At 37.7% G+C, this 18534-nt stretch overlaps 2 protein-coding genes and 1 long non-coding RNA gene across 6 annotated transcripts; 1 reads left to right on the plus strand and 2 right to left on the minus strand.

Annotated features, from left to right (window-relative positions):
- The first annotated feature begins 2191 nt into the window (after positions 1–2191).
- Positions 2192–6789, plus strand: LOC143739097 (uncharacterized). Its single transcript, XM_077231258.1, has 3 exons — positions 2192–3108; positions 4024–4299; positions 4454–6789. Exons 1-3 carry the CDS (start codon positions 2544–2546, stop codon positions 4801–4803), a joined length of 1191 nt encoding a protein of 396 aa, XP_077087373.1. The 5' UTR covers positions 2192–2543; the 3' UTR covers positions 4804–6789.
- A 786-nt stretch (positions 6790–7575) lies between these two features.
- On the minus strand, positions 7576–9080 carry LOC143739101 (uncharacterized). 3 transcript variants are annotated; one of them, XR_013204134.1, is made up of 4 exons: positions 8803–9080; positions 8521–8579; positions 8211–8315; positions 7576–8092 (listed from the first exon to the last, which is right to left on the minus strand). It is a non-coding gene; the product is annotated as an uncharacterized LOC143739101 (long non-coding RNA). The 3 variants fall into 3 exon arrangements; XR_013204133.1 differs by having other exon boundaries at positions 8211–8579; XR_013204132.1 differs by lacking the exon at positions 8803–9080 and having other exon boundaries at positions 8211–8642.
- A 3303-nt stretch (positions 9081–12383) lies between these two features.
- LOC143739102 (uncharacterized) lies at positions 12384–18485 on the minus strand. 2 transcript variants are annotated; one of them, XM_077231264.1, is made up of 4 exons: positions 18174–18485; positions 16400–16471; positions 14410–15376; positions 12384–13826 (listed from the first exon to the last, which is right to left on the minus strand). In XM_077231264.1, the coding sequence occupies exons 3-4, from the start codon at positions 15343–15345 to the stop codon at positions 13815–13817; spliced, it is 948 nt and encodes a 315-aa protein (XP_077087379.1). In that variant the 5' UTR covers positions 15346–15376; positions 16400–16471; positions 18174–18485; the 3' UTR covers positions 12384–13814. The 2 variants fall into 2 exon arrangements, with proteins under 2 accessions (XP_077087379.1, XP_077087380.1); XM_077231265.1 differs by lacking the exon at positions 16400–16471 and having other exon boundaries at positions 18174–18462.
- Between the last annotated feature and the right edge of the window lie 49 nt (positions 18486–18534).

Consider the following 18534-nt stretch of genomic DNA (forward strand, 5'->3'; position numbering starts at 1 on the left):
GTTTACTGTACAGCTCTGCCTCGGATGCCACCCTCTGCCTGCACGTCTTTGAGACTGGTAAACCCGTTATGCCAGTGGATGTAGGCTACACGGTTTACACAGAGCGGAACTGAGACGGCACTGATTTCAGTGTTCAGTCTGCATATGGAATCGTTAAAAGATACAAACATCCTCGAGGTTTAATGAACACATTTCTTGTGCCAGATTTTCTATTCCACATTAAGGGTTTCTTTTAACTGCCAGTCTGGATATGGCAATTTAGAGGGAATGCTTGTCGGAATTATTTTTTAGAATATTTTAAAAAGGAAAACATACACATGGTTCTAATTTTCACGTAGTATTGCATTTTTTAATTATTAAATGCGGAATCCCCCTCTCCACTGTCATTGGCAAGTCTCTTGCGCTAGTGCATCATTCATGGTGAGGCGTTTGCGACACCTGTTGGTTGCCTTTTGCAATGTTTTTGTGTCAGTGCAATAAGGCGAAACTCATTTGAGTTTTCACCCGCATCAAGACAAGATATTAATGATGATGCAAAATTTCTTTCTGCAGTTTGCTGAACTGCATATAACTGTTCTATTTACAACAGGCACATGAAAGAGGAAATATTTCAGCCAAACGCGATTAATTTAATAAAAGAGGGATATAGTCCAGTGTTTCGGTTACCCAATAGGCCTATTCAATAGGAAGCCCCTCAAACACAGTCTTTGCTTGTTTCATTTGTGTATTGGGACTTAACTGTAATAATGAGATCTAAAGATTCTAACTAACACGTTAACGTGTAAGAAAACAAAATGAATAGGCCTATATGTTGGCTAATGTCAAATAATGTCTTCAAGTGCAGGAAACATAACGTGAGATAGCATAGCCTTTGAATAGCGAGAAAAATCCACAGAAGAAAACCTATAATTGCTACATAATTTTAATAGACTTACATCGTTTTTTTTTATTATTTTATTTTATTTTATTTTACACAGTGCCTATAAATAACATTATGGTAACTTTCACCAAAAATCTGGCTGCTACTACCACCACCCCATCTTTAATCACAAGCAAAGCAAAGCAATTCGGCATGCGCTTTATCAAGCCACTCAAGCGCTCAATTAACTTCTGCGAAGAAAATCGTTACTGGTTATCGTTATTCTCATATTGCTGCTTTGTTGGTCCTGACGCTTTTTGTTGTCTTTATTTTTCCTCTGTCCTCTTTTACTTTTAGGTCGCTCGGCTGTTTACGCCGTTGTTGACAGAAAACCCACGAAAATGTTGCAAATTCACGTATGGCTCAGCTTCCGGCTTCCCATATGGGCTTGTAAATTGTAAACGTACAAAAGGCAGAACGGCTTCTGAGTGACTGAACGGAGAATCTGACATCGGTCACTTTTGATTTTACTGATTTCAAATAGCCTACTGTCACGGAGATCGGGTTGATATATCAGGACAGTTTTTCCCTGATTTCTTTCACGGAACATGATCTTCTTTCTTTCTTTCTTTCTTTCTTTCTTTCAGGATCATGTTTTTCTGTATGCTTTCTAATTCTTCTTAGACTTAGTGGACTGCGGTCCCTCGGTTGTTGATTATGATGATTAATGTCCATAAACTAATTTAAAAAATACAAATTACTTTTATTTAAAAAAAAAGCTATCAATATCACCTAAATTCATTTGTTCGTGTTCGGCTACAATGCGGTAAACTTATAGCTTTCAGTGGAAATTAAAAACAATATTTTTTAAATATATTTAATCCACGGATTTCTGACCTTGTGAACATAATTTTGAATATCAGTTTCACACCTGTAAATTGAATAAATGTAGGCTAAACCCTCCACATGACTTTGTGAAAATGTTTATACATTCATAATGTCAAATAGGCTAATGTCAAAATATTTGCTATTTTAGTAGGCTATTACCCTGGTTTTGTTAATCACGTTAGTAAGTGCTATGATCCATGTCTTAAAAGGTAAATGTTGGGGGGGAAATTAAAACAACGAGGACAACTGTGTCTTATTCCGGAGTTTTGTTCGATTCTTTTATATTTGACATTTCACCAGTGTTGACGACAGTGAATTATGTTTTTTTTTTTCATATATTTTGTTAGTTTGTTTTTTGAAGAGTTAAAATGGGCTCGATTAAAACTAAGTACAAATTTTCAGTTGTTTTATATTCACACAACGAAGAGAATAATTTGGTTGGCCAGCAGATAAACGTTCGCCTATGCACCAGAGGCATCACTGTCGAGGAGTAATTAGCTGGTGAAGTGGATTTACTTATTGTAGAGTTAACAAATGTTATCATGAGTATTGTAATGTTTATCATAATCATTGTAAAGCAGATGTCTTAACAAATGTCGACCGGGAAATATTTTACGAGCAGTTCATTCATACCCATGCAAGATCGCTGTCAAAATACAGACCGGAAGTCAAAAGACAACGAGCACAGCGCTGAAAAGGGGCGGGGCTACATACGGTCTATACTGTGAGCGGTGCCCTTCGTCTACTCTTAAGATATTAGGCTATTGGCGGAAAGTTATTTTAAACGAGAAAGGAAATGGAGTTAAACGGTGGCCCTGCAAACCCCGCAGTGATCGCCGAGGTATCGTTCTCATTTCAAGATGAACTGACTGCGACCCTTCAAAACGCGCTCGGTGTTGCGGTAGAGATCGCCGTTGCGGAAATCACCAGACTGCTTGACAGAGCGCTGAGAGATGTGCAGGGCAGGATTCAAGAGGCTCTGCGGGACAACAGTGCGCTCAAGTTTAGGCTGCAAACAGCTGAAACGCAACTTTCTACTGTGTGCGGTCGCCTGGATCAACAGCCACAGAGACTCGAGGATTTTCCCATCGGTAGTACCAAACAGTTGGTGGTGACAAATCCTCCAATCAGCTGCAGCAGGGTTCAGCGTGGGGGTCGGAAGTTAAATACCTTTAACTTGGGACAACAAACCGAGCCCACTGTAAACTCGGAACATGATTATGAGGTATGTGGATCCAAGGAAACTAATATATTCCAGCGAGGATCAATCTGTGGGAACCAAAATGGAGGCGCGTGCGCTCAGAATTTAAACTCGGATACACTTGAGGGATCAACTCACTATAGATTAGATGACACAAATGGTAAGCTGTTTGATGTTTAAATACGAATGTATAAATTAAAGTTTTAATCAGTTAAAATTACCGACAGTTAATGATAGCGCAACACACCTTTTGGCCCATTTTGACTTCATGTTTACTCTTTCCTTTTTCCCCATGTGAGTTGTTATTAGCCATAACGACATATGTTGCTGTCTCAGTAGTAGTGGTACCCGTATAACCTCATGACTGTGTTCAAGTTACACTTGCTTACACACTGTAAACAAATAAAATAAATATATAAATGCAATTCTTACAGAAAAGGCTGCAAAAATGCCATAGTTAACCAAGTCACAGGTTTTACTAAGTTACCTTGTTATAGACTTACCATAACGTTTAAATGGTTTACATTATATGTAGTTTTACTGTCTGATTATATTATTATATAATCATCACCTATGATTATATTTTATTTAGTTGTATTTCTTATTTTTGATATTAGTAATGTACAGTAGGGTGTGTTTCTTACGCATACTTTCTGTTGCTTGGTTAATGTTTATTGCATTATTTTAGTTTACCCTGAACAAATATTGGCCATGTTTTATAGACAGGCCACTTACACAGCACTTATGTGGCTTTCTATTGTACCACCTGTATTAGCATGGTTGTTAGCAGTACATTTTAATGTAAAAAGCGATTTTGATAGTTAATTGGTTTATTAACGTTATATTGCTTAATGAAATATACTGTCATTCAGGCACCAATATGTCATTCCATAATGCCTGAAACAGTGTCACAGTATTTTTACGGAGATTTGTTTGGAAACCACAGCTTCCAGTTTGTTTTACTGTAAATGTAACTGTATATTTTTTTGCAATGAATAGGCCTAGGCTAGATCTATTAGTACTGTGCATGGTTTGGACTGGATTGATGAAACTTAATGAGTTACTTCCTTTTCAGACATCAAGAATGATCAACACAATATGACCAAAACTGACCAGACATGTGCTGGGACAGTTACAAGTGAGGGGTCATCCCTTGAAGTGGCTGTAAAAGTAGAGAAAGATGAGAGTTATGATGACCCAATCCCAGTGTCCCTCTCTGTGGTGGAGGAGCCCAACTCAGACAGCCTTTCTCTAGCTCAGTCCCGACTATTGGAAGACTGGAGACCTGAGCCATTGCACACAGAGAGCTTCCAATCAAACATGCACTTTCAGTCCACCAACCAACCCCTAGGTTAGTACTACTGTTGTACTGTATATAAATAATATGCCATGCTAGTAGGATGATACTAATTTGCACCGAGTACAATTATAAACTGACAGATCCATTTAAACAAATTAATATGCCAAGATTTTTACATGTAGTTTTCCCCTTTCTCTGCCTCTAGACCTAGATTTCCTGTCGTCCTCAAGCTCAGGCCAACAAACCCACTTCGCAAAGCTCCACAACAACCATTTTAAGAGTCCTGGGTGCCATGCGTTTCCCCCCGGCCGGAGCCCTTATCATTGTAGCCTATGTGGGCGAGACTTCAACCGTAAACACCATCTCAAGATCCATCAGAGGATCCATACAGGAGAGAGGCCATACACTTGCTCTATATGCAGCGCACGCTTCCGTCACGCATTGACACTCAAGCGCCACTTCCGCCTTCATACGGGAGAGAAACCTTATGTTTGCGGTCAGTGTGGAAAAAAGTTTCGAAATGACGGTGGATTGAAGGTTCATCAGTGTTCATGACAACAGTTGTGTAAATTCACTATTAATGTTTTTCTTGTGTTTTAGGACGAATCCAATATAGGGTCCAAAGTTATTTAATGAATAGTTTTCCTAAAAATGAAAATTCTGTCACCATTTACTCACACATGTTGGGGTGACTTTGGTTCATTTTCAAAACTAGAGATGCACCCATGTATCGGCCGCCGATATTTATCGGCTGAATTTTGATAAATTTAAAACTATCGGCATGTCGATAAAACTATATCATGAAAAAGGCAGATGTAACAAACCAATGGTTTATTAGTTAACTGTGTGAAGGCACGGAGTTGTTTAATGTCCGTTGCATAATTTTTTTCTGGGTAAAGTAATTAAATACTTCCTAAAACAAAATTACATCTGTACAAAACACAGCAGGACTCGACAATAAGGACTGCCCATGGCCAGCGTGAACGACGCTCGGGACAGTTGAGTTGATGGAACTGTCACTGTCCCGATCAGGCCAGTGCTGCATCTTCATGAAAGTTTGTCCTTTGCACGTGTTTTTAAGCCTTACGAATTTAAACTTTCATGTGCAAGAAGATGCGAGAGAGAACTCAATTCACTGTGTGAGAAGTTTTGTGTGCGCACACATCCAAAGTTATAGACCACGTGCAAATACTGAATTGAGTTCTCTTTCACTTCCTCTAATTCACACAAAATTATATCAAAATGGCCGTCTTGGTGAGTATCCTTGTAAACATAGTTGGTTATATCTTAAATAAACATTTGAGAAATAAAATGAGCGTGTACTAGTATAATATTCCTGCTGCTTGTTTTAATGTTAATCAAACAACAAAAGACAAACAAATCGCTCACTACTCTTGCCTAAATAACTTTTGTGACTTTAATAAAGATTAATCTATATTTAATTTAAACAATGAAGAATATATTTTACATTTGATTACTTTATTTCTGTTCCTAAAAACTACTGTAAGACCTATCTGAAGAGTACTGTTTATTTCATATGCATTTTTGTTCTGTTGTATTTATGTTGGCATGTTAAATGGATCCAAACCATGTTCAATAGAAATTATTTTACTAATGCATGCATTTTTGAACTGCTAAGTTAAAATGATCAAAACACTAATCTGTTTTAATGACAAATGTTCAAATAAGCAAGTGACAAATATCGGAATCGGCCAATAGTTGTTTGTCAATGTGTATCAGCCAAAAAATAATAATAATCATATCGGTGCCTCCCTATTCAAAGCACAAATTAAGATATTTTCAATTAAACATATTTCTGTCCCTCCATTGAACTTCCTGGTGACCAAAACTTAAAAGATTCAAAAAGGTTATAAAGGTGTTAGATTGAATCCATATGAATCAAGCCGTTTAATTCAAGTCTTGTGAAGAGATATGATCGCTTTATGATGAACAGATTTAATTTGTTCGAATGACATGAGAGTGAGTAAATAATCACAGATTTTTTATTTTTAGGTGAATTACCCCTTTAAGATAATATTCCTGCATTCATCCCTGACAGGACTGTCCCTGCTTTGTATGAAAAGCATCCATCATACGAATATTTGTAACATTATACCTTCACACCTATCAAAAATATCTTTCTTTCCCTTAGATTTAAAGTGTCTGACGATAGGACCCTGAATCTGTGCAGCACTCTGTTGTGTAAGTCTTCAATATGAACAGTTAGATTGAATCTTCACTCCAGAAATATTAGATCCATCTTTTTACCAGATACTGTCAAATACATCAATTTTGTTTGGAATCCAAAACTGTCAGCAGTTTTTTTTTTCTGATACCCAAAACCAGTTAACAGATAATCTTATCTGATACCCAAAATCAGTGAACAAATCTGTATTTTGTCTGGTGCCCAAAACTGTATTTACTAAAATTATTGAGGTTAACAAAGGTGTGAAATAAAAGAAAGCAGGTGACAAAGTGATGACAAAAAAATATGCAAGGCCTTATTGAATAATCAATAAACTTTGTATTTTTCAATGCTCAGACTTCCTTTGAACTTCATCCCTACTTCATCTTAACCTTTTTTCTGTACTTTTTTCCTGTACTTTGTCTGACCAGCACAAATTATACCAAACCAAAAGCAATGGAAAATGACTGCTTCTCAACATTGTTCTGTGGTGTTAAACAACTAGAGACAATCTCTTATCTCTAACTTGTGAAGACAAATATCCCTTGAAACCACACAATCATAAGATTAAACGACAATAAAGAGCAGTAAAATAATGGAAACAAATGGTTAAAATACATAATAAATGATTACAGTATTTGGTTAAATTGAATAATTAAATGATAAATTATTATGATTGATTATAAATTATTAAATTTAAAAAAAGCAATAACACAGATGTATGGTCGCTCTTTTAAAGCTACACACACAGGTTGCCATTAAGATTCTTAAATACTTAAAATGAAATATTGTATCTATCTTTTTATATTGTACCATGAGCTGTCATTTCATAATGAAATGATAATATTGCCTTTTAGGTATAAAAGAAGTGGAGTGGCACAGAGTCCTAGTAAGAGATAATGTTCTGTCAGTTTCCATAATAACAATATTTTACACAGATACAAGTCTGCTAGTTTTAACCAGTGCTACTTTATTGAAGTTGTGTTGAATAGGATTAGGATATGCCGTTTAATAAGTAATTATTTTCATACTTGAGTTGATATGCCTGCTATAAAAGTCCAGGTCAGATGTAAGGCAAAACATAAGTTCAAAGCATAGGGGAAAATAGTAAATGCTATATTATATTGTTTTTGAGGTCTGAATCAGTTTGTGAAATTAATTAATTTATTGTTCACTTCTGTATAGCAACTGCCAAGTCTTGGATTTGCATTTTAGAAAGTCATTTCCAACCCTGCGATGAATCTCTCTTCAGGATTGTGGTGATAAAAATCTCTGTCTTTCTGCTCTCTGCTTTCTGCAAGTTAGTGACCAGTAGTTTGCTTTATCCTTGCTACAATCATTTTGTAAGCAGATGAAACAGAACCTGTATATGCATGATGTGCATGTCACGAACTTGCATCCTTTTTCATGCATAATCAGATTGTGACACTTTGGACAGGCTCTGAACATTGGACAACCAAGCACTTTACTCTTTGGATCGGATACCACTTCGCAGGTTAGTAGTGTGGCGACGAGGGGGCACAGCTTGTTGGTGCAGGCAGCAGAAGTGCAGGGGTAGAGGCAGGAGCCACACAGGAGCTGAGGGGTCAGCAATTGAGTATAGTGAAGCAGTTCACTTGTAGTACATGCAGGTTTCAGTGCAGAGAAAGAAACTGGGCACTGGAAAAATGTAAGACGTGGGTGCTAATTAATAAACATTTGCAACTTCTTGAGACTGATGGGCTTGGTTCAGACTGTAGTTAGTGACAATTAAATGAAGTTAATATGCAGTGCTCACTGTGTTTGTGGGATCTGGGTTTTTTCCATCTTTTTGAGATGCAGAAGTGTTGACGGATTGGTTATCCATTAGTGTTTGAGATGGAGGAGAAAGCGCTTTCACAGACTAGACAGAAGATAAAAATGACAAATTTGATCAGTGTAATCCTGTGACTTAACCTGTAGCACTGCCAGCACTAGTGTGCATGAGGCATTACGGTCTTTTTTGATTCACTGCCATTTTTAAACTGCTTTTAAAGATATGTATATTTGACTGCAACATTATAGTTATAAGCTCACAGCAAAGTGTCTTTAATAAAAAGTGTTCTCACCTTTAAAATATTTCCCTCCTGGCCAAGATCATCAGTCTGATTGTACACCTGTGAATTTCCTACAGAACAGTGATTGGCAATTTTTTGGGGGGCTTTACAACATCTGAAATGTGCAATTATACGATTAACAAGCTTAGGGTTAGGCATGTTGCATCGTACTTTTCTCAGGACAAAGTGAAAGTGAAAGTTTTTTTTTTCGATGGTTGTAGATATATTTATAAACAAACTTTTTCATAATCAGTTATACATTTTGAATGGTAAAGTAATAAACAAAACAATTACCAGCTCCCATTGTTGTCTTTCTTCTTGCAACCCACCGTATAACTGTTTGTCTCGCACTTCTCTGGTCTTCCTTATTTGTGTTTATATCTGCATTCTTCACACAGTATTTCTTGGTTCTTTGTTTCATCTGATCTGTTTGAGTGAGAGATTTAAAAAAAAAATGCTCACTGTAAATATCAATGCTGTGTTGTCGATCCGTTGTTCTGTGTAGAAATGAATGATTTGTTTACAGGAACAACCTACAGCTGAGTTCTGGAAAGTCCTGGGGTTGGGTTGTGACGTGATAATCATATCTTTAGTGCTTTGAAATCTTTTGTCCATTTGTAAATTAAAAGATCCATAATAAATTCCATAATATTTCCTTATGTAAATCTGTATATGGTTTGTGTGAACTGCTTGTGAGATTCATGAAAGTCAATTATTGTAAGTTTCTTTTTAACATGCAGGCCAGATTTACTGGGGTCATGAACTGCATTGTTTTATTGTTTCATAATGTTTCCCTGGGGTGCACTTGTGGTTTACTTCAAAAATTGTCATAATTTAGAAATAAAAGGCATTTTCCTAGCCTGATTTTAGCCTTTGATTTCAACACTATTTGAAGGGGCGTGTCTGTGTGAGAGACTTCAGTGTAAACGCCCACTGCTGTGATTGGCTAACATCTTTGCATATGAAATAGCTAGTATTACATGTGGAACTCTTTTGAAAACTTTTGGCACGTTTTTACTATTAGTGCTCTCAATATTAAAGGTACTCTTAAGCGATGTCGGGTGACGTCACTTCTTGTTGATGTTTCAAGTATTGTCAAACAAAACGGAGGCTAGCTTGACCCTCCCTCCTCCTCATCCACGCACTAACCCCCCAAATCCTTCTTGTCGGTTATTGGCTGGAACAGTTGTTTCGTGGTACGGGTTAGCCCAGTTTGTTTTTGTTGCCGTTTGTGGAGCCTGGGGTGTCTGCAGAGACCGTGTTTTTTTCAGAGGTGGAAAGTCCAGGTTCAGAAAGTAAAAGTCCTCAGTTTGTTCCAATCACCTGGATTTGCTAATTAGCAGTTTTTTAGCCAGTAGGTAGAACTATTTAGTGAGATTAGCTGGCTGAGTTCATGGGTGGAATAAATTTATGGCAGGACTTTTACTTACTTTGACCCCTTGACTTTCCATCTCTGTTTTTTTTACAGTGTGTTCAGGGGACAGGCAGCTAGCAGATAGTGAGGAGATGTTTGCTGTATGTGACAAAAAATGTTTTGGCCTAAAAAAGCGCTTGACATCACTTAGAGCACCTTTAATATTAAGAGTAGAAAAATGAGAAAACAGCTTGAATAGCCTAAATATGATTTCTAATCAACAAACTGTTCCAGCCAATAACCGACAAGAAGGATTTGGGGGGTTAGTGCGCGGATGCGGGGGACGTCCCCCCGATTGCCTGCGAGCTTCTCCTCCTGTCTATACGGTAATGTCTCTATTGTGCGACAAAAAGTCGCGTGGTTATGACGCAATCGTTAGCCTGTTTTTAACAAAAACGGCTTCTACGGGGCCATAACGTAAGATACAAAGTAATGGAGCCTTTTATACATTGTTGTGTTTATTTAGAAATATATAATGGACAAATGAAGTCTTTGGACGCCTCAGATGTAAAGTTATTCGCTGTCAAAGTGACGCCAAAATGCATGGGAGTCAATGGAATGCTAACAGCAGGTGAAGTTCTGCTACAATGGCGGCTCCCGCGAGGCTTCAACTTCCGGCTGATGGATTACCCCCTTGGCGTCACCCCACATCGCTTACAGCACCTTTCACCGAACAGCGGTCTTTCGAATCGGCTTTGGCCACGACTCTGGAGAACTTGGAGTTAATGTTTTCTTTGAGAAAAGAACAAATAACGGCACTTAAGTCATTCTTAAAAAAGGAAGATGTGTTCGGAGTTTTACCGACTGGATACGGCAAAAGTTTAATATATCAAATAACTCCGCTGGTTGGAAAATGCATGGGACTCACTCAGTCACAAATGTTGGTTGTAGCGCTATCCTACTGCGTGCAGAGGGAATTTGAAAGACAACCTTTTATCCCGCCCCTCGGATTGAGGCATGCCAATGGTGAGTACCTAGACCTAACATCTTGATATGGGTCTGGCTTGCCAGGCTACCTGTGAACTACTTTCTGTACGATCTGAATTTTCCACGTTTTGAATTTTAGAAAACTGAATTTGAAGTTCCGAATTTTTTCTTCATCTTGAAACCTTGAATCTGTATTTTTAAAAACTGGATATTTGCAGTCTAAGAATTCAGAAAAAAACAACAACAGCTGTCTATAAAATTCAGCCATAAAAACATTTCAATTCGTTCAATTTCAAATGTTCAATATTCGTTTAAAGAAATCAAATTCAGAACTATTTAAGATTACACTTGTCAATAATTCAAATTTACACAATTCAAATTCAAATCATGTTGTCATATTATAAGCTTCATAGTACCCTTTCTGGTCAGGTATGACAAATATTTTAACTTTATGCCAAAAGTTATTAGCCACAATGAAGCCAAAATTACTTTAATGACGAGTAAAGTTAGGCCTAATTGACATTTCAGCACTCCTTGAACAGACAGCGACTTAAAAGTGTACTTGTTGCACGTTAATATTTTTTTTCACTTGTTTAGTTTTTCCCTTGATTTGTCTGCTATTTTGTCTCATTCGTTTCTTTGGTCCTCTGGATTTGTTGATGTTTCCTGGACTGATTATTACGCTCCTGTCTGCCATGTACAGAACCCAGTTCTGTTCATGAAATGTTCTGATCTGCCTTTGCTTTTTAAGTTTTATTTATTATACTTGAAAGAAATTTGTATATTCGTTTATTTCTTTTTTCACAAATGTATGACTTTTGGCAGTGCAATTTCATTACCATATGCAGTTTAATAAAGTTGAATTAACGTAAGTTAACCTTCTGTCATTTTTACTCTTCAAAGTGTAACTTGCAGGTGTTGATTATAATTAATTTACTGTTAGGCCCATTAAATAATAATACGGATAAACAATATTTAAAAACTATATAATTATCTAAAATCTGACTAATTAAAAATTAACCTCAAAACATAACACGCTAAATGGGGTATATCTCTATACCTAGTATAAAAACAAAATAGTCAGAACGTTGTCTCAGTTGCTGAATGTCGCGCAACAACGTTGCTACAGCCCTGTCGCGTCTTACAATTCTACATTGTTACAATGTAGCCAGCACGTATACAGCGATGTTCCCATAGTAGAAATGCAACATGCAACGTGCCACAGACGTTGCCACATAAATGTGTTTGCTGAGATCTGACTGTAGCTACATGAATAACATCAGAAATCACTGGTCACAGATCAGGCATTAGAATGAACAGGTTTACTTAAATGCTATATATATATATATATGGCAAAACTGTCGATTCTCTATCGTAAAAGCCTGTAAAGTCTGCCCAGAGTTTGCGGACTGATTTACCAAAGAATCCAGTGAAATGTACCGAATACGAAATAAATTATGTTCAATTGAGACACTTGTTCATTTGACAATTGATTTCACATTGTTGAAAATAAATAACCACAATACTAGCATTAGGATTCCTTGGAAGGAAATGTTATTTTTATTCCAGTGAGTGACCCTGTGCTCTTCTCTCTTCCTCATCTCACTAATACCAGTGTTGATTTTCTTCTGCAGAGGCGGTCTTTCAATACACTATTACGTCATAAAGAGGCGCAGGCCAGGACGAGTCGTTCGCTGGGCCTGGTAACAATAAAAGCTGATTTTGGACTAACAAGGAAGCTTTCAGTTCTGAAACTTTCAGGATATTCTTATAATATGATGACCTTTTATATGTCAAAACCTAAAGGAAAATTGTATTTCTCATTTCATGACCCCTTTAAATAAGATAAAATGTAAATTACTTGACTGTGAATTATGAATGTATAGTTCTTAATAACGAACAGATGTTTTTAGCTGGTTAGATCTTCACTATAATGTAAATACATTATGTTCCTTAACAAGTTTGTAAACAAAGTCAAACACTTTTTATACTTTTTAAAAAACCATTTAGACTTAAGGTTTAAAATTAAATAGTGAGTTTTGTTACTGTGGTTGTTTAACACTTTTAGATTCAAACTTTTAATCCGAGAGGTAACCTGCCAAACAGGTTTTCTGTTATAAATTACTGAAAAGTCAAACATTTGTTTCTGTATGAAAAAAATCTTTACTCACACAACTAAACACTTGAAACCAAGCGGTACATTTTTTAATATTTAAAGCTACCAGCTCAAAGCCACTAGACATTAATTTTCAAAAACATTTAAAAAACAACAACATACAAAACAATAAAAAGCTAATGTAACAAATCAATAACAAGCCTGTTTGTTTGTGCATTGTTAACACTAGCCATTATTTTGTAGGCACCGAAAGCTAAATATTTAGCCTGCCACCATGCACACAGTGTGGTGAACACGTATGTAATAAAATGTATCCTCTTATGCACCAGTAAATCGGGCTTCACCCACCCCTGTAAAAACACTCATATTATATGTGTGGAAGAGACAACCAATCTGGTTCTAATCCGCTGTCTTGAGCTGAAACCCAATCATGTCTAATGGTCCTTATGTGGGGGAAGTAAATATTGACCTCTTCTAAATCATAAATAGGACGTGTGTGTGTGTGTGTGTGTGTGTGTGTGTGTGTGTGTGTGTGTGTGTGTGTGTAACATTGAAATATATGCGCCTAGGTGTGTGCAATACATATTGTATATGCATATTGTATGCTTGTTTCTGTCAATTTCTGCCTTTTCAGACTTCACACTATAAATCAAGACAAAAACTTGCATTCTCCCTAAGGTTTGAACCCAAACTGTCTAATGTGTTTATTGCGTCTTTGATCATCCTATAGTCCTGCCGGCAAGGACCACTATAGCCAGTCACAACACAAGAAGGCCTCTGATGATAAGATTCCATGTTATGTGGCATTTACTGTTTGCCAAGGCAGCTCTCACTCAGTTCTTCTGCACATCAATTTGGTCTCTGTGAAGATAAGAATTACACTGTGATTACTTGAAAATAATGGAGGCTGAATGGAGAAGTTGCTAAAGCTGAATGCAAGATGCTGTAATCAACTAAAGGAATTGAGGAAGGGAAAGTTTATGCAAAAATGAAAATTATGTCATAATTTACCTATATGTTATTGCAAACTAGTATGACTTACATTTATTTCTGTGAAACAAAACAATTCTGAAGAAAGTTTTAGGCCCCTAAAATAAAAATCAGTGGGATACAAAACCACATTGGACCCCAGTTTACTTTTATTGCATGGACAATATCTAAATATATAAATATCTTTTTTTGTTTGGGTGAGTAAATGAAATAATTTTCATAATTTTTAGGTGATCTATCCCTTTAAGTGACATACACAGAAGAATATACATTTGAAGAGGATCAAAAACCTTTCACCAAAGTTATACATGAATTTTAAACAATACCCGTTCTTGTCTAAGGACAACTTTTTTGATCCACTTCAAATGTTGACTACTGTAGTTGTGTATGTGAGAAGTTGTGCTGGATGTAATCATTGTCTAGTTAGATATACTTAACAGTTAGCATTAGTCACCTTATCTTTATGGCTCCTCTGGTGAGCCCTGAACTGCTCTGGGTTTGTGAACATCTGTTGGCAGAATGGGCAGACTGACTCCGGGAGGGTATTCCACGGTACCCGTCCGACTGAATCTGGAGAGTTCAATTGTTCTGACCGGTGATCTGCCTTTGTCCAGTGCTTCTGCTTATCTGTGTATACCATGCTAATAACCGACGGCCTGTCGCTTCTCACCACCGCCGTGTTGCTCTGAGATCCAGAACCAATTTCTAACCTGGAACCGCAATCTGATCGCAAAACGGATTCTGGTTTCATAGCACAGGACCTTACGTTACCTTCCTCTAATCTCTGTGGAGCCTCTGAGGTGTAGTTGTGTAGAGGACTCTCCTCCTTGCCTGAGACTGAGGTGTGTGTGTCCCTTGGGAAAGAAAATCCTGTAACTCTACTCTCGTTGTTTCGAATTCCTGCCTCATTCCTCTGGTTCTTCGTCACATTCCCAGGCTGAAAAGGCCTCTTTTGCAATCCAGACACTTCCTGTCTCCCCTCTGCATTAAAGCTGACCAGCCCTGCACTCCAGCTTTCTAATGGAGGCACGGACAGCTGCTGAATGCAGTGGTGGAGAGATGGGTAGTCCACGTATTTAAACTTGGGCACCTTTTCTTTAGGACTGGAGGGCCTACAGTTTGCTGCCTTTGCCAACGAGCAGGATCCCAGCCAACCGTTCAGTGGAGGCACAGAAAGCTGTTGGATGCACTGGTGCAGGGAAGGGAAATCCACATACTGGAAACGAGGCACCTTGCGAGGAACATCACAGAGATCGTCTTTTCTCACACGCATTTGTGTCGAGGTCTCTGGGTCACCCTGCTCCATCCTGACCACTTTATCTTTATCTGCTAAGGCGGAGCACTTGGGATTGCCACCTCCATCTAGAGGCAGGTGTCTCCTGTCCTCCATCCCTCTATCTGCACAATGGTTCTTTTGTCTCCTGTAACCATAAAGAGATATAAATTGTTATGAAGGTCTTATGAAATTTAAAAGTGTCCAAATCGGTTGTGTAAGATTGGACTATTCCTTGTTAAAGGATTATTCTGGGTTCAATACAGCTGAGTCAACAGCATTTATGGCATAAATGTGTGGGCACTATAGCAAAATTTCAGGGTTAAAAGTTTGTTTTTGAATTGTAGTGATGCATACACACATAGAAGTCACTTTCAAACCAAGGTTTCTGTAGTCAAACCCTGTGAATTAGCATGGGGAACTTTTTTGCATTCAGGTGAAACTCCTGATCGAATAGAATACTATTGACATGACTGGATTTCACCTGTGAAATTCCACAGAGCAATGGTAAATGTGACCACACCTTAATGTTGATTACCAAAAACAAATATTTAAAAAATTTATTTTACAATGAGGCCTTTACAATTAAAGTAACTGCGGCTTAGAATGAAGAATGAATCTAAAAAAAAACCCACTTGTATTAAAACTTGCTTATTATTTAAACTGTAAAATTGTTCTTAGCAGTTTTACAGTCGTTTTAGGGTTGACAGCTGGATTTAACTTCACAGAAAAGTTTAGTATGTTCTTTTTTCACAAAATCATGTTAACATGCATTTTATTTGGCTATGTTTTGTGGCTGTTCTACTGAAACTGAGGATTTTAACGTTTGAAGGATTCACCCCATAGTATTTCCATTGTAACGTAAGTACCTTACTGTAACTTAGTTTTTTTTTTTAAGAAAAAGGGAAATACTCAGTTGAAGCATCTTTTGTTCACTTAACAACTTAGCAACTATCAACATGACTTTTGCTTTTGTGATAAGATACCCAGTTATGGTTCAACAAAAGTAATTCAGTCTCCAAACATTCTGGGACAAACAAATAATTACAGATGTGGGTTGATCCTTATTAAATTAAACAGAAAAGCATTCATTAGGCATACATGCTTTGATATGTGAAACAGGCTTCCACATGCATACTGGGACAAGACCCTTTAAAAGAATACAGCTCACCCTCACTGCACTCCTGAGGGGGTGTGGATTTCACGCCTTGTAGGTGGGTGGGAATGCTCTCCACAGGCCAGGCTGGGGAAATTATAATAAAAAAAAACTGTGAGATGGCAGGAGATGTGTACACACATATATATATATATAAAGTGCCTATGTGTGTGTTTGTGAGGGGAGAGATGGTCTGAGTTGCTCCTGTAGCCCTGTGCCATGGGTATAAATAGCTCTGCAGGTATGGAGTAAAGGAGAAAAGTAGGTCAGCTTCAGACTGATCGCCTTCTCCAGGGGGCCCAAAACAAAATATCTGTCACACACACACACACACACACACACACACACACACACACACACACACACACACACACACACACACACACACACACACACACACACACACACACACACACACACACAACAATCTTCTCTTTCTGTATTCACTATGGTCAAAACCACACAAAAGCCTATAGGAGCAGCCCAGCCCAGCCTGACTTCAACTCATAACACACATCTAGAAATTGACACTTGCTCACTCCCCATGTGTAATCAACAGGTGAAGAGATGTAGTTTACCATCTGGTCAGCCCACAGGTTATATGTTAATGGAAAATTCATTTTATCTGATCTCTCAAAACCACACCCCAAGCATTATCTATCGTAAAAGAAAACACATAACTGAGCTAAAATTAGGGGAAAAGATCAAGCTCCCAGGCAAGATATGAGCCTGCTGAGTGAAACAGCTCATGCTGTGTTCAGTTGAGGGCTGTGGTCAATATAAAGATTGAAGAGCTGATTGTAGGTTTCAGATAGGCCTGTCTAATATATATATATATATATATATATAGATAGATAGATAGATAGATAGATAGATAGATAGATAGATAGATAGATAGATAGATAGATAGATAGATAGATAGCCTATATTTGCTTTTGACAAAATTGATGCATAAAATAAGTAAAAGTTAAAAAAAAAACATTTTATAAATATTCAAAACTCTTTTACTCATTTCGTTTACTTTGGCTATTTCATTTGTGTCAAAACGGAAATAAAACAATAAAAACATTATAGAGGTGTGTAAAAATACTTTTAAAACTTTCGACAACTAGTTACCTTTTTTAATTGCAATTGGATACATCTAACATTTCTTTCTTCTCTTTTATGTCTAAAAGCCCCCGAACATTGCTTGGCACAGAGAGAAAAACACAGTAGAACCGCCCTGGAACTGTGCCGGGCGTGGGGGATAATAACCGTGCTCCACATTCACACTCGCTGTGTTGTTCATGAGGAACTGGGTCACGCGCCGTGGCCTACATTTTTAAGGTTTGTTGTCTTCGTTTTTCCCCTCCCCACATTTATTTGGGCTGGCCCCGCCCTCGCTGGCTGGGCTGAGCAGTGCAACGGGGGAAGAGCGACGGAGCCCGAGCGCTGCCAAGCAGTTAGATGCGCCCTCGCAACATGTAGACAAACAGAGCATTCACACGCGCGTGACAGCAGAACAGAGCGCGAGCCAACGAAAAATATGCGCGTGCAGACACAACGAGCTAATACAGAAAGATACGCCACATTACTGTGACTTCTTATTAAACCACGTATTCCCCCGTAAAATACACCTGCCATGGATAACACAATATAAAATAAACTCATTCAGGCAGCGGTTATGTTACAAAACCTGCATAAAGTAGGCTAGCGAGGTGACGACAACAATTCAGAAAATAACAAATAGGTAGCCTATATTTTAATGTGTAAGATATAATTTACACATTTCATATTTCCAGAGGTTTACCTTATGTTACCGTACTCCGTGGAAGTCCGTGAAGTGCATGTCAAGTGAGTTCTCCGTTGACTTAACCGGAATTGTTTTCGTCTTATTTCAAAGAAGACAGACCCTCTTCATTAGGCACATCATTTAAAATAAAGCATAAGGAAAGTATTGCTCTAATGTCAAAATAATTCGTTTGGTTTCTTGACGGACCATTTAAACTTCTTCACTTTGAAAACAATGACCAAGACGGCACAATATTATTTATCCTGTGTTAGTATCAGCGCCACTTTACCAGAGACAGTTCCTTAATGTGTAAAAATGTGGTTTGGCTCTAGGAGCCGCTATTCGGATTCTGACAGAGGGAGACGAAAGCCAATCATAG

This window comes from Siphateles boraxobius, unplaced genomic scaffold, assembly GCF_051911475.1.
Source record: "Siphateles boraxobius isolate OS27281-9 unplaced genomic scaffold, OSU_SipBor_1 16, whole genome shotgun sequence".
NCBI classification, from domain to species: Eukaryota; Metazoa; Chordata; class Actinopteri; order Cypriniformes; family Leuciscidae; genus Siphateles; species Siphateles boraxobius.